Raw genomic sequence first — 15984 nt, 5'->3', positions numbered from 1 at the left:
TTCCACACGCTATGTATAACAGAACACAGTCAGTCTAAACTATGTCCTCCCTGAGCACTTCCGAAGGCACCACTCTGAGATACTCAAGGCCTGAAGAACTGAAAGCTTAAAGAGAACAAGTAGATTGGTTCCTATAACACATATTTGAAACACTTTTCTATGGAACTAGGCTCCTGAAGCTCAAATTGACATCCAAAATTAGCAACAATACCCTCAAATATCTGTCAAAGTGTTAAAGGCTCTCACCATCTTGTTGTTCTGCCTCCCCTCTGTGTTTGATTTGGAAAGCATCAAGATTATACCAAGAGTGCTACAGACTCTCCCAGGAAGAAACCTGCTACGAGTGGAGTAGAATCTGCAAGGACTGGTCTGGCTATCGTGTGAAACACAGCCTGCAGCCATGCACAACGTGGAGACTAAAAAGCATTAAATAACTCCCAGAGCACTGAAGAAGGCATGGTTCACATTTAAAAGTCACAGTAATCCCACATCAAACTGATTATGTGGTCATAAACCATAAGTGCCGACATACAACAGCTTGAACTACAGTGTGCTTGCAGCTTCCTTATTTTTTCTCCCTCTAACTTTTGAATGCTTCTGAAATCTTAGTATTTATATCTTAAACCAGAAGAAATCAGTCCCTCTACCATTTCTTCAGTGTCAGACCCATCCACCTCTAGATAACAAGCCAGGGTCCAGCTTTGTGTTGCGTGTGAGCCAACATAGCCAACACCACTGGCACTGCCATGCTTTATGGCTCTTGCTTGAACTTGGCGTCCTCAGAGCATTCTTGGTGTGGCTTGGCACTCAGTCCTTCCCCTCGTCACTCAGTTTGGAAGGATGTATCCAGAAGGCAGGGCTGCCTTCCCAGAGCAGGGGAGCTTTCAACTGGTACTTCAGCAGTGTTTTTAGCATGTGGCGATGTTTGCTGAGGAGCTCTCCTTTGGGAATACGTCAAGATGTAACGGGCATAAGAACAATCATGGGAAAGAAAAAGCCTTATCCAACAGATTTGCTCCAGGTATGGCTTCAGAACAGTTTAAATAGCAAAAAGTTTTTACCATCACTCATCTGCTGACACAGGAAAGTCAAGACATAGCAACTGGAGTCCCATCCCACAGTGCTGACAACTCCAGTCAGTTTCTCTTAGCAATGGCCTAAAATCTGATGTTACTAGAGCTGGACTTTCTCTTCTCCTCTTTTGCTCTTTTTAGAAGTTTAGGTTTTGAGTTGCATCTGCTCTAGCGTATAGGCAAGTTATCCTGAAGAGTACCATTTTTATCAGAAGAAATTCTTCCTTCCTTGCACTACAAAATATTGATACAATTGAAAGAAGGAGCATATTAAGCATGATTAAAAAATATTTTTTTAAAAAAGCCCAAATCAACGAATTCTTCTTGAATTTTCCAACAAAATTACAACCATGCCCTAAGCTGACTTTTAAATTTGTTGCTGAAATATAATGAAGGACACAGCCAAAAATATGAATATAAAGCAATTTTATTTTCCTCTAGATATTTATATCAAAGAAATAATACTCATGTCCAAGTACTGTACATACAATATCTTCCCTATAAACTCTTTAATTTAAAACACATGTACAAAATTGCACATTGCAGTTTGCAAAAAATCATAAATACCTTTTTGCATGTAAACAATTCCAGCACAAGGATCAATGGTATACATTCCAAAATGTCTAAGTGTCTGTTCAGAAACAAACAAAAACAAACAAAAAACCCACTGTGATCTCCATAAAGGTCCTAGTGTTACAAATCAATAATTAACAGATTTCTAACTGATGTACTACACACAAGGATACATAAATGAGCACAAGGCAAGTCGCCTTTTAGTCATAAGTACTTAAGACAGAGGCTTGGAATACAATTCGGCTGCCATTTAAACCCATGGTATCCATGCCACGGTATTTACCGGTAGCAGCATTGAGTTAATTTTTCCAACATTGCCAATCACAGTATGCCTTATTTCTAATTCTTAAACAAGTTGGCTACCACTGAACAGTAGGAATTGGAAAATTATTGTAAACACAGTTATCACTGTTGTATATTCAGTAAGTTACAGTATTCTCCTAAACACACCACTAAATTAAGAAAATGTTTTACAATCAAGTGCAACTAGTATCATCCACTTTGCCTCAGAAATAAGTATTTTGAATATAATACTACATAGTTTGTAAAAGTAACGTAAAAAAATAAAAATCACAATGGACATAATCCTCAGTTGTATATTATTAAGCCCTGTAGCTTCTGTTTACATAAAAAAAAATCACCTTATCAGAAGAAAAGCTGTCAGAAGTGTCCTTGATAAACCTCTCCTGACCAAATCCAGCAAACGAGTAGCTACTGAATTTAGTTTCACTATTATTACCTCCATCTGTGTGCACTGTCCTTAACAGCACACCTGTTTGAAGAGTTGCCAGAAATAATCAGGTTTTTAAAAAAGGGGAAGTATTTCTGTATCCTCACAAAGTCATTTGTTTTGTTGTTTGTTTTTTTGTTTGTTTGGGTTTTTTTTAAATCTATTTAAATACTGTAATTTTTTTAAATTCTACCTAAGCAGAGATTTTGAAAGGGTTTCTCAGAGGCTTTCTCTGTGCCAGCTAATTTAATAAGGCAGAATAAGAAGGTACACATAAACCCAACTTACAGGAACCCAGGAAAGGATGTAGGCAGACAACCACCCACCCACTAGTTGCATGTAAGCTGCTGGAAAAGCAAAGCCAAAACTGAACTGCTTTGTCTCCACCTTTCGTTTTGAACATCTAGCCTGAACAAGAAAGTTTCAGCCCTGAAGAACCAGTTTGGATTCAAAAGCTGTAAGAATTGGCAGTTTGTTCACACTTCTCCTTTTGGACAAAAAGAGCTTGGGGATGCTGGTGGCTACACAGCAGGGTGGGGCTGCTTCTCCTTTTCAGGAGGTCCCTTTGGTCTGTTGATCAGCATGTGGCACAACTGTAATCCCAATAAGGACCACAGGACTTGCATGATGCTAGCAGCAGCCCAAGCCCATGATATTGCAAGGCTTATGGTACTGCAGGGGCATTAAGCGTTTTTGGCCCTACGGAAGTTCAGCAAGAACCAGATATCAGAAAGCACCAAGCACAACCAAAGCTGGGTCCTATTGCCCAAGAGCTCTTTCCTTTTTAGCTGATGGGAGTTGGTTGCTCTATTCAACTGATGCAAAGACATAATGCTCAAAGAATGATGGATTTAACCTTTCCCAGCCTGCACCTATCCAGAGCTGATCCTTTCTCAGGGGGTCTATTTTGAGTGATACAACATAAGTCATGACAAACACCACACAGCAACGGCACATGTGTGGTCCCCTGAACCTCAGGAAGGTTTTCTGTCTAAGCAGAAACTGCAGAAAGAATAAGCCAGCCTTAGATGAGCTACTCCAGGAAAAAGAAACTGTCCTGGAAGAACGTTCTCCAACTCCACAGACTGAAAAAGATGGAGAGCTGAGGAGCTACTTCACCAATGAGACTTATTCAGCAATACAGACCCAGCTGCCTTTCCTGGTAAGACCCTGCATCGGGAGCCTAAGGATTACTTTCAGACATCATAAACTAGAGCTAATGTAACAGATAAACTTGAGTTTTAAGGCCCAGGAGGCTCAGGGCCTTTCATGGCAGAATAGCTCTCATACTGCAGTCTCTCAAGATGCTTAACCTTCTCTCCTTTTGACCTTAAGAAGTCAAAGTCAGTAGATCCATTCCTAATTAAGAAGAGTGGGAGTGGTAAGAATCAGTGGCCAAATTTTGGTGGGTGAGAGGCCCATACAAGGCTTGCTCATCATTTTCTACTTGAAAGTCAGGAATTGCACAATAATATATTGCAACACTTATTCCCTTCGCTTTGTGCCCTACGAAGTAGCTAAGTGCAAAACCAAAGCCAAATCACTGCTGGAAAAAGTGTTTACATTGATGGCTCACGCTCAGAACTGCACTGTGTCTCTGTGATCAACGAATAGTGCTTTGCAACAAAGATTTGTTTTTGTTCCTGCTTTGGGGGTTTTTGGGGACAGGAGGGGAAGGGAGGAGGAAAAAATTAACAAAGCCTGAATATCTAATCTGTTACATATGGAGGAATGCTCAAGGGGCTCGCAAGAACTTGTTTTGCTACATGTTGAGCAACACCACATGGGAAAGCCTTGAAATTAGAGCAAATGCTTGAAGATAGGGCGTAGCTGCCTTTTGGAGCTCATCCTTCACAGGCTGCATTTTATTAGAGAGCAGTCCTTTGCATCATCAGTCAGCACTCAGACCTAGACTTTACTTGATGACATTTCAGTATGGTGGTTGCCATGGCTTTAAATAAATAAGGGTAAGTGTGAAATTGCCATTCATCAGGCCAAACAGGGAGGGACACAGTTTCCAAAGAAGAGAAATTTTAGAAGATACTTAAGCAGCAATAACAAAACAAAAATAAGCTAAAAAGCATTCTGAAGAGCAATCTTAATTCTCCACCACTTAAACATACAATAAATATTACCATTAAGTACTGTACCAGAGATAAATTTTATTTCTTCTGTGGATTCCTTGTTTTTTCTTATGTTGCTGATTCCTCCAGCTATCATCTCTATTAGCATGGGGAAAGCAATAGAAAAGTAGAAATTATTACATGCTTTTGGCCTGCTGGGAAAGTGGTATCATACCACAAAGATACCCTAGACATACCAGGTTGTGCTGTGATTTCAGTTATAGTTTGTCCAGAAAGACTTTCAAACATCACAAGGATTTACAACACCATTTTAGTAACTGGCACAAAATGGTTTGGACTGGTAATGACACTTAGGCAGCATTTTAAGAATCCCTGTTCTGAAGGTGTCACGCTGCAGACTGTAAATAGAATAGGTGTCCTAGCTACTTATGGCTATAGCTTATGTGACATATTATATATATAACAAGATAATTTAACTCTCCAGTAGTTAGTATTTTCCTACTATTTCTGTCACTCTTCCATGAAGGATATTAAAAGACAGAATGGTAAAAGATGGAAAAAACATGAGTTCAACCTCTGGCTCTATTCATCAAGAAGGGCAAGTTTTATACCAGTATCTTCTACTGCTATCTTTCCTTAGCAGTTACTAGGGAAAAAGAAGGAGGGTATCCTAAATACACTCTCTGGAACAGTCCTCTAACCTTTGCTTGTGTCCTGCATTACAAGAAAACCTGGAGATTTATGAAACAGAGGTGTGGGAAAGGTTCTCCTCAACATGTTATCCTTCAAAAGGCTCAGCATGAACCCCAAGACTATCTTTATAAGCCTTGGTTTTTAACACTGTTCATTCTTAAAGGTCAATTTTCCATGTCAGGCAGGAGGGCCAGGCACCCCTCAGGACAGTGAAAAGCTTTCTGGAGAGGACAAGAAAACGTCATCAAACAGCTCTGCGGAGTTCAAGCTACTGGTTATGTTTTTTCAGATGTTCAGTCTGTGGTCTAAGAACTGGGATGCAGTGAGAAGCCTGACTTTTAACAGCTTCAGCTTTCTCCATCTATGACAGAAGTAATACCACAATCTCACTGACTGTAACTGAACAGTTGCAAGAGATGCTTCGAGGTACTCAGCAGAAAGGTTTTCAAATTTATTTAAATAAATTTCAAGGGAAGAGTAAAATAGGACTTAATCTAGAAAAGTGACCAAATTTGCAAAACCAAAACCAACAAAGACTGCAACCAAAGATTTTTTTTCTGGGATGGGATTGAGGGTCTGTTACTGATCTCCAGTGACACATCTCTCTGGACTGTGTGGACCTTATTTAGGTAGCTTACAATTCCACCCTGAACTAGTTCTTAACCAGTAACAGTAGTATTAAATCTTATCAACAGTGTAGTAAATATCAGAATCTAGCAGTGTATTAGGGCACAGTGAACTGGTCATATCTATTATCTTCATGGGTTAGCAAGCCTTCACAGTCAACCATCACTCCAAAGCATTCCTACAGAAATCATAATTCCTCCAGAAAAACCATTTAGCCAGCACACATACTCCTTAAACTATTGCAGACCGTGTTTATCACTAGTACTAGAAATTCAGAGCAAAGCTCAATTTACAGCTAGCTGTGCTATGGATACAGATCTTCTGATAATAGACAAAAAAGCAAACAGCAGGTAGGTAATTATTTAGGGTGACTCCCTTGCAAACATTATTTATAATAACCTTCCCTTCACTTTGCAGTAAACTACTACATATGAACTGCAGCACTTCAGGTTACATTAAGGCTAAATGTGACTTTAAAATAAATGATCTTTTTTGTGTTAGTTTTGGAGGATTTGACAGTCCACCAATTTGACCGGAAATCTAAAAAATAACTTTGCAATCACACACAGAATTGCAGCTTAGTTTTCTTCTCGAAGAACTCAACCATGACAAAGAATATGAAGATGCCCCATCGTGTACCGCTGCAGCTAAGAAAATCACAGTCCCTCCATTTGGCCATGCCCTTCTCTATGCATGCTAGTGTCTGTGCACAACACTTTGACATGTATTTGCAGGTATCTGTGTGCTTCAGAAGAATTTGTTGATAGAGGCTGGATTTGATGGCTTTTCCCGTATCAGTGGCTGGTACTGAGCTGAGAGGACACCACCCAAAGCAGAACTCCAGCACAAGAACTCATGTCCCCTGCAGGCACAAGACCAAGATTTAGTGCTTTTACATCAGTGACATACTTTTGTCAAGATTACTCAACAGAAAGTTGTATTTCAAAACACAACGTTGGTGTGAAGATACAGATCCTAGACTGGTTTCCTTCCTCTCCCTGCCACTGTTTCCTCAGCAAGACCCTGAGAAGACAGCTAGAGCATGGCATTCTGGTTGACCTACATGCAGTGGACTGTTTCAACATCCAAGCAGAGATCTGGTTTGTGACTATGTTGTCACAGAAAGTAAACCTTCTGGTATGCAACAGCTTAGGAAAACTGCTTCCAGAATAAAGTAAGCAGCAAGGATCAATGCCTGTAGCAAGTCAACAGGATGGTGTCTTGGAAAGCCGCTCTTGTTATGAATTAGGTGTATATGTTTCTATACTCTCTTAGCAACACACTGATAACAGCAGGTTCTCCACTGTGCACTCACTGTTGTAGTGTTTTTCAGAAATCTACATTTAGTTTGTCACACATGACCACTTCACACAAAAGCTGCTTCTGTCCTGCCTTTGAGTAAATACCAGCCATTATGAAGAGAGAAGTGTCACAGCACAAACAGCTGAAAGCCACTTTATAGGCAGGATAAAAAGAGAGAGATCTTTGAAACACAGAAGTAACTTGAGAATTAATAAGATCTCTTCTCTCCCATAATGTAATCTAATGGCCTAAGTCTCCATAAATTAAGATTTAATTCATCAACATTAATTCATCTTTACAGTAAAGTTTCACCATGTACAGCAAGATTAACAAGTTTATAAGAAACTTTAGATTCTGCAGTTTGTTACAGGAACATTTATCATGCTGTCTCAGGTACAGTAAACCCTAATGCAGCCCCACAGCAAGTCACTGTGGCATTGGATGGATCAGTCAACATTTGCAGAACTATTATGCACTGTGAAAGATTTCTGTTTAAGGCTCTTTCTGCTGACACAGGTCTCGCTAAATGTTAAAAAAGGTGAATCCCTGACAGATTTTACTGCACCTCTGCTGGAAGATGCACAGTCACTGCACACAATACCGATTAAATGAAGCAACCAAAGAGTGTCAAAACAGCCTTGGAACTCTTCAACACCCATTCTTGGTTACAGCAAAACTGAAAACAAAATACTTGGAAAATGGAAATGGTTTTGTACAAATCAAATATGTACACAGATATGTCATAATTCAATTTGTCTACTTGCTAAACATAGAAACTTAGAGAATCAAGTAAGGAAAGAACAAAATCATTCAGCAGCACTTAAGAATTCAGCTGCACATAAGAATAAACAAAAATGTATCTCATCACTTTTTCAATTTACATTCCAGAATCAGGACAACACATAAAATGCATTGAAGAATGACTGTTACAAGCAGATAGGGTTTTTCTTTGCACATTAATTTCAGAAATAGAGAAATTTTCCCTACTACTGGATTCAAATAGCCAAGACTCAGGTTATGGCAGCCAAGTCACTATTTTCAGCACAACCAGTAATTCAGCCATAGCATGTATCTGTACATCAGACACCACCAGAAAACACTATACAATAATTTGGAAAGTATCATTCAGCTATGTAACTGATTAGAAATTGGTTTAACACTTTAACAGCTGCAAAGTGGAGAATGCCTCAGGGCTTAACTTTGGGACATCACTCCTTCATCAAAGGTGAGACAGACACAGTCAATCAGATATTTAAATGAAAAAAAAAAAAGGATGCCTCATGACTCTTCCTTTAGTAATGACATAAACATGAACCAAGATAACAGCGAATTGTAGTAGGGCCACCCTTTGATCTTGAACTGTGCGTGATAGTCAATAGTGATTTATGACATGCAGTGAAGAGTCCAAATCCTTTGAGGTATTTACCTCTTGCAAGACCATCAGAGGCTCATGACAAAAATATCATCACCACCATCACCAGAATCACCCCTCTCCGTAATCAGGACTTACCATCCCCAAACACCTTCATTTCTCAAAGTATGCCCAGTACTCATGTTTTGGGAATTGCTCTCTAAGCCTGCCAAATGGGCTTGACCTGGAGTCAGACTGAAATTTGTAATAACGACCTGGGCCCATCTGGACACCTTGTGATACTGACACATTTCACTACCCATTCTACGTTGAAGAGAAAACCAATCAACTTTTCCAGTAATGACATAATTTGAACCAATCGTAGCAGAGTACTTTCCCTGCAGGGGCAGATCTGATGGGAGCTCCTCCCTCTGCCCAAGCAAGAAGTGAACAAGACTTCCCTCACCACAAACACCCCTCCTCCCATCTAATAACAATTCAAAGAAATGAAAGTAATTTATGAATCAAATTATTTTGCTGTAGCACCTAAATAGGAAGGCACTTCACATCTAGATCAAGACACTGGTTCAAGTGCATTCAGAATCTTCTGATGAGTAGCAAGCGAGATGTGCACAGGGGCAAGCATCCACCAACCAAACAGACATGGAAGGGACTGCATAATCTCCAGAGCAGAGATTACACCTAGGGCAAAGAAACAAAGAGGGATGTTTATTTGTCATGGGTTCACACCTGGAATGCAAAACCAGATCAGAAGGGCATGAGGATAGCCCGCAAATAAAGTCACGCAGTGAGAATCTTTGCAAGGACTAGCAAATAATGTGCACAGGTATAACAGAACATGGTACAGTTTCGAAGAATGAAGAAAAATGCTAAGAAGTGCTGAGGTTCCACTGAACATAAACTGATTTGGGGGGGGTGGGGGGTGTTTGTTGTTTTTTATGGTGATGCTTATACAGCCAACTTGCCTGCAGTTACTGAAAAGTAGCTACATTAATGCAAATCATATAAACAGTCTGGAAAACTTTTACCCAGAATCTGTCTTTCAGCATCTCACAGTGACCAAAGCTTCAGGCAGAAAATCAAAACCTAAAAGAAATAGACATGAAAAATGCTGCAACAAACAGAAGAAAAAAGGCAGGACAAAATAAAGAAGCCATATTTAATGATTTAGGACTACTGCAGGCGTAAAAGTCAGAGTATTGATACATTTTAGAAGACAGTAACAATCCAGCCTCACTGCTGCAGCAGGCAAGAACTCCTGAGTCTTGTTACATTGGTTTAAACTGTTAGGTGCTTAGGCTGTCCATGCTTATCTCTGCTACAGACGCAGCAACATCTAGCAGAATCAACAGAGTGAATAAAAACAACCACCCCATAGTATTCTCAGATTTTGGTCATGCCTGAGTTAGATCCTGTGTCTTAGCCTAAATACCAGATAAAAGAAGGCATTTATGAAGGTAACCTGTCACTCTACAGAAAACACATTTCTTTTGGACAACTCTACTACCAGAATAGTAGCCTCTGGCAGACAGCTGGATCTGCCAGCGTCACTAGTAACCTCTCATCAGTCATCAGGGTAACAGGCTGGCCTGTCAGTGCTTCTACCACCTAACAGATGTCAGCTGGACATAAAGCAGGTTATCGAAGAAGTTACCACATGAGATCTCTGAGAGGCTTGGATGCAGGACTGCTGTTGCAAAAAGTCCAAATGGGAGAGGGGTAACGTGTGGTGGTTTCCAGCTTTAATATTACCATGGTGAAAAAGGTGAGCTCATTATAGCCCTGACAGGTTATAGCCCATTATAGACCTGCTCGTGGCTGGGGAGGGAAATTGCAGTGATTTCCTGTGTCTTATGAATCCCCCACTTCTCCTTGACATCACTGATTTATTCTGACCAGAAATGGCAAAATAAGTAAAGAACAAGTACTGCACAGCTGCATTTATCACTGTCCTGTGTCCTACCACAAGATCTTTACCTAGCCCTACACTCATTTACAAATACAAGAACTGAAACAGCAGTCTCCACCCATGTAATTTTTATGAATTTTTCCAGGATTCTTTACAAAAAACCCACCTCACCACACATACAGTAAAGCTAAGCATCTCACATCAATGTATCTACCAGGCAGCATTACTTCTCTCACTAGGGAAAGCGTGTTAAGTGTGCGTGGGGGGAAAAATGTCTTTATCAGTTTCTCCAGTCTTGCAGCATCTTTGCAGATAGGTGATGCCTGCCCTATAGTAAAAAACAGTTGTTTTTCACCCAGTTATATAACAGGCATTGCTACAGATTGTATGCTGTATGGTTCACAATGCCTTTAAGAAGTCTTTAAAACGGTGTTAAGACCAAAATAATTTTTCGTCTGTTCATTAGTATTTCTAACAGCAGAAGGTAATCATTTCAACGACCGAAAAAGGCTCCAGTGACATGATTAAACAGTTATACAATGATTAATATGGCTTCTACCTAATTTGCATATGCAATAAGAAAAGAAATATTCTCAGAACATCTCAGCTACAATAACAGAATTACTACACATTGTCATATCATTTCACGTGTGCCAGGAATGACTATGCACTAAAAGAAAAAGCTCACACACTTGACTGCCGCAGTGCAAGTTTCTGAACAGATAGCACTCACGTATCCCCAATAAAAGCAAGAAAAACTGTGAGTCTATCCCATTCTTCTTGAATTTCAAAGCATCAAGTGTAGCCTTCAGAAGAAAGAAGAGATGTTTAACAGCTCCTGAGTGGGTTTAACAGATCTGAGCAATGGCTTGTACACATAAAGATGTCTATGCCCCCTCGGCTCCTCATATAATCCCCCATTTTCACCAGCTGGCACAGACACATATCCCCATATAAGTTTTGCCTCTGAGTTCAAGCAGAGTTTTTAGCACAGTTTCAAAGAGGGGAGCGGTCCCGCTCTGCCGCTGGATCTGCTCAGGAGAAGCCCTGCCCTCCCCCAGCAGCAGGCCCGGCCTACAGCCCCCGCACTGAGGGGCTTCCGGTGGGTTGACAGTCACACTCCGACAGACCCTTCCCACTGCACCACGCCACAGGGCTCGACAGTGCTGCGCTAGCGGTTATGCTCAAAATACACAGGTGCAGCAGAAGCAAGGTAGGCAGTAGTACCGAGCGAGGGATCTAAAGCTTTCAAAAAGTTATTGAGGATTATGTCTAATCAGAGGAAATAGTTCCTTTGCTCTTCTCTTCTACTCATAAAATCTTGACAAAGAAATAAATCATACCAATTCTTCCCAACCAGAAAACCATTTCACGTTCTAGTGCTGACTCTTTCTCTCTAGGGTATTGCAGAAAGTTTCCTTAGAACAAAGTAGGCCAAGAAGCAAGATACACAGATTTCTACTGAAAAAGAAATCTACTTCTCCATAATATTTCTGCAATTTATTCGAACAGAATACAATAGAATTACCACCTTTATAGCTAACCCACCCCATATCTGAGCCCTTTTCTGTATAGCACTGAATTGTTACTATACTATGTAAAGAGCAAGCACTACTGGAATATACACAGTGAAGGAAAAAAAAGTAAAGCTCTTTTGCCAAAGTAACCATTTTCTCTACTAATGTGTCATCTAGAAAAATAAGGTCTAGGCAACGTCCAAAATTGTTCAAGTTTCAATAAATAACTATCAATGCCCCAAGTCTGCACTGGCACAAGAAATATGGAGCGTACAGTTTAGAAAAGTATTTTCACATGACTTAGTCAGCAATGCATTTCATCCTGCTTAAGATTCACAACAAAAATAATTTCCCTCCAGGGTTCAATTTTAAAATCAAAGCCGTCTAAGTGCAAGAGCACCCACATAGTTGTCTTAACTCTCAATGGCAAATTAAAGCTCTAGAGAAAGACGGTATTTTAAAAAAAGTTCTTTATCAATACCAAGAAAATATACATAGCCATATGCATGTTTTAAATATATACACGCACATCTTTTCAAAAGGGTATGATTCTGGCTTTTTTTTTTTTTTTTTTTTTAAGTTTGAAAAGCTTATCCATTGCTATACAGTTCAGTAAGGTGTATTAGGAAACACACTTTTTATATCCCCCATGAAAATAAAGTTGAATCTTTCTGTAAACAGGACTTCCCTTAATTTCCGAAATCTCTACAGACCTCAAGTATTTCACTGAATAAAAAACAACCACCTGCCCCAAAACCACCCACGGAGACCCTCGCTGCCGAGACCTCGGGAAACAACGCTTAGCAACACTCGGCTCCTGCAACCGCCTTCTCCGGGCGCAAATAAATAAAATAATTAATAATAACAACAGAAGAGCGGCGGCGGGCAGCACCTTGGTCCCGCCGTGCCGCCGCGGCGGCGGCGGGCGGGCATGGGGCCGGCCGGCGGCGGGGCGTCCCTCCTCAGCAGGCGCTGGTCTCCGGCGCGGCGGCCGCCTCGGGGGGTGCCTCCCGGGGCTGGACGGCGGCGGCGGACGGCGGATGCCCGGTGGTGTTGATGTGGCAGCCGGAGGACAGGTGGCTGCGGACGCGGCCCTGCAGCTGGGTGACCTGGGCGCGGAGGAGGTTGGCGGTGGCGGCCAGCTCTGCGTTCTGCCCCTTGAGCGCCTTCACCTTCTCCTCCAGCCGGGCGATGCGCTCCAGCTTCCGCCGGCGGCACTTGGAGGCGGCGATGCGGTTCCGCAACCGCTTGCGCTCCGCCTTCAGCCGCTCCTGGCTCTCCGCGTCCAGCGGCGACAGCGACGGCGGCGTCGGCGCGCTGCTGCCGCCCTCCCCACCCGCCGACGGCGGCACCTCGGGCACCGTCTGCGGTTCCTCCAGGGACCGCGCCGGCGGCAGCCGACCGCCCCCCAGACCCGCCGCCCCGAAGGCCAGGCCCGGCGGCGGGGGGGCGGAGGCGGCAGGGTAGGCGCTGCCTGAAGGGCTCAGCTGCCCCGCGGAGTTGAAGCCGCTCAAGTTGGTGTAGACGGCCGGCGGGTCGGCGGCGGCGGGGGCTCCCGGCGGCCCCGGGCGGGCGGTGCAGCAAGGTCCCGGCGTGGAAAGCGGCGGCGGCGGCGCCGCCAGGAGCTGGTTTTGCTTGTGCAGGTCGGCCAGGGCCTTAACAAAACCGTCGGCGAAACCCTCCTGCTCCTGCGTCACCGGCTGCCGGTAGAGAAACGGCCCCGCCGCCGCTGCCCCGCCATTCCCCGCCCCGGGTGCCGCCGGCCCCGGGCTGCCGGACCCCAGCCCCGCGCCCCCCTGGATCAGCAGCTGCTCCAGGTCGGCGGCTGGCGGCAGTTTCAGCAGCGGCAGCTCCGCGGCCGAGCCCAGCGCGGCCTCCGGGCCGCCGCGGGCCGCCACCGCCGCCCCGCCGCCGCCCGCCGGCTCCACGGAGCCGGGGGGCGGCGGAGGGGCGGCGGCGGCGGCCGGTGGCGGCGGTAGCAAGCGCAGAGCCGCCGCGCTGCCGCGGGCGCCGGCGGGCGGGCGAAGGGCGAAGGGCCCCGGCAGAGGCGCGGGGGCGGCGGCCGCCTGGTCCCGCTTCTTCCCGGCGGCCAGCAGCAGCTTCTGCCCTGTCGCCGCTGCCGCCGCATCGGCTGCGGGTCCGCCTGCGGTACCGAAACCCGGCAGCGGCACGAAGTCGGGTAGCAGCTCCAGTCCTTCCTCGGGGTAAAACGGCGCCTCCATCTTCACGGCAGATCGCCCGCTACGCCCGCCGCTCATGTTGCCGCCCTCGCCGGCCGGCGGCGGAGGCTCCGGTGCGGAGCGGGCCGGGCCAGGCGCCTGCTCCGCGGGGCCGGCCGCCCTCGGCTGGCAGCGGGGACTGAGCCGCTTCCTGGCGCCGCCGGCCCCACGCCACGCCCCAGGCCCGCCGACTGCCCGCCCCATCGCCGCCACCTCCCCTCCGCCGCCACCGGTCCCACCGCTGCTTTCCCCCGCCCGCCCCGCTTGCGCGAAAGGGCTTCCCGCCGCAGCCACGGTGTTGCCCCGGTGGGGTGTCCGTGGGCGACTCGCCCTGCTTCCCCCCGAAAACTCGCCCCGGGGCTGTAAAGCGGGAGAGGAGGCGCTGCCGGCGGTTCGCCAGGGACGAGGGGCTTCCCGTGGGCATCACCCAGGGATGCTCCAGCCGCGACACACGTCCTGCAGGAGGAAAGAAAGCAAAGCCCACGCGCGGCGGCTGCTGTTGGGTCTGTGATGGACGAGCACAGGGTAGTGCAGGTGTCGAGGGTTAACGCATCCCGACAACGCGGGATGGGAAGTCTGCCGGGGAAACGCTCAGCATGCCGACTTGTCAAAGCAACAGCCGCTAGCAAGAAGGAGATGGATCTGACAAAGCTTTTCTTCTGAAAAATTATGGAAATGGTTCGAAACAGCTTTAGACGTCTTTTCAATGTTACTGAAACGTGAAGTATGTTTTTTCAGTTTAGGGGTGGTATTTACTTGTTATCTTCACTTGAGACAATTCCCCCTTCCAAGTCTCCATAATTCTTACAGGATGAGAAAATCACTTCCCACCCAGTCTTTTAAAAATCCCTTCTGCTGGGGATAATAAAGTGATCCTGAGAGAGCTGCTGAAAGCTCTCTTTTAAATCAGCTTGCTGACTAAGGGCCTCATCTACATTCACCAGTTCTCCCCATCCATGGTGGGATCCACCAGCATCCTCTCAGGTGTTGCCCTTCTGCAACCTACTCGTGCTTTCTCCCCAGACACTTCCTCCCTGCACATCAAAACCAAATGACTCTTCTCCTAGAGTCTAGTGATGCTGCTGAGCTCTGCTGTAGCTCCACAGTGTGCATGGCCACACTGTTCCTCCACTGTTTGCTGCAAAACTGAGAGGTGGGGGGAGAGACAAGGACACTGATGTCAAGTTAGGAAGGACTTCACCCCAGACATGCCACTTCAGATGGATAGGAGAACCAGACTCTAAGCGCACTAGCTGAGGCCTTGATGTCTTGACTCACCTACCTTGAGACCCCCAACTACACACCCTGCTCATGGGGTGAGAGGTCCATTTCAACTCAGGGCCTTCAGTTCCTGTCCAGCTATGTTGCAAGTGTTCATCTCTCCAGATCCAGCTCCTTGGTGGACCTTGGACTTGTGTTTTCAATTCTGTTCCTGGCGTCACCTCCTGTTGCTCCTGCCTGGACTCCCTGAGTGGACCTTGCACATGGTTCATCACCTTGCCACATCTGGGTGTGTCAGTAGGTCCAACCACTACTGCCTGCTCTGCCTGCCCTGCTCAGGTGCTACAGGAGTCTCCCTGGGCTGGTGAGGGCCACTGCATTTGTTCCAGTCACCTCATCTTCCCGTGGGCCAGCCCCACTCTGCCACTCCCTGAGGCTGTGGCAGAATTGCTGGCCAGAGAACTGACAGCAGCAGGACTCCAGCGAGAAGAAAGCTATCAGGCAAAAGTCAGAAACAGAGGCATTTGTGTGGATAGGGGAGGAGTAAGAATATCTGTTGATATGGAAGGTGGTGCTGGAAAGAGCTTATTTTTGTTTCCTTGTCTCTTGGCTAACCTAGCAGGAGAGGGGCAGAGCTAGCAGTGTTCAGGCAACACCAAGTAGT

The 15984-nt window shown here is 45.3% G+C and overlaps 1 protein-coding gene across 1 annotated transcript; it reads right to left on the bottom strand.

Annotated features, from left to right (window-relative positions):
- Positions 1–1484: 1484 nt before the first annotated feature.
- Positions 1485–14306, bottom strand: LOC141937719 (transcription factor JunD-like). The gene is made up of 2 exons (XM_074855804.1): positions 12773–14306; positions 1485–9540 (listed from the first exon to the last, which is right to left on the bottom strand). Exon 1 carries the CDS (start codon positions 14301–14303, stop codon positions 12843–12845), a length of 1461 nt encoding a protein of 486 aa, XP_074711905.1. The 5' UTR covers positions 14304–14306; the 3' UTR covers positions 1485–9540; positions 12773–12842.
- Between the last annotated feature and the right edge of the window lie 1678 nt (positions 14307–15984).

This window comes from Strix uralensis, chromosome Z, assembly GCF_047716275.1.
Source record: "Strix uralensis isolate ZFMK-TIS-50842 chromosome Z, bStrUra1, whole genome shotgun sequence".
Lineage (NCBI taxonomy): Eukaryota > Metazoa > Chordata > Aves > Strigiformes > Strigidae > Strix > Strix uralensis.
This window is presented reverse-complemented; position numbering and strand designations above follow the sequence as displayed.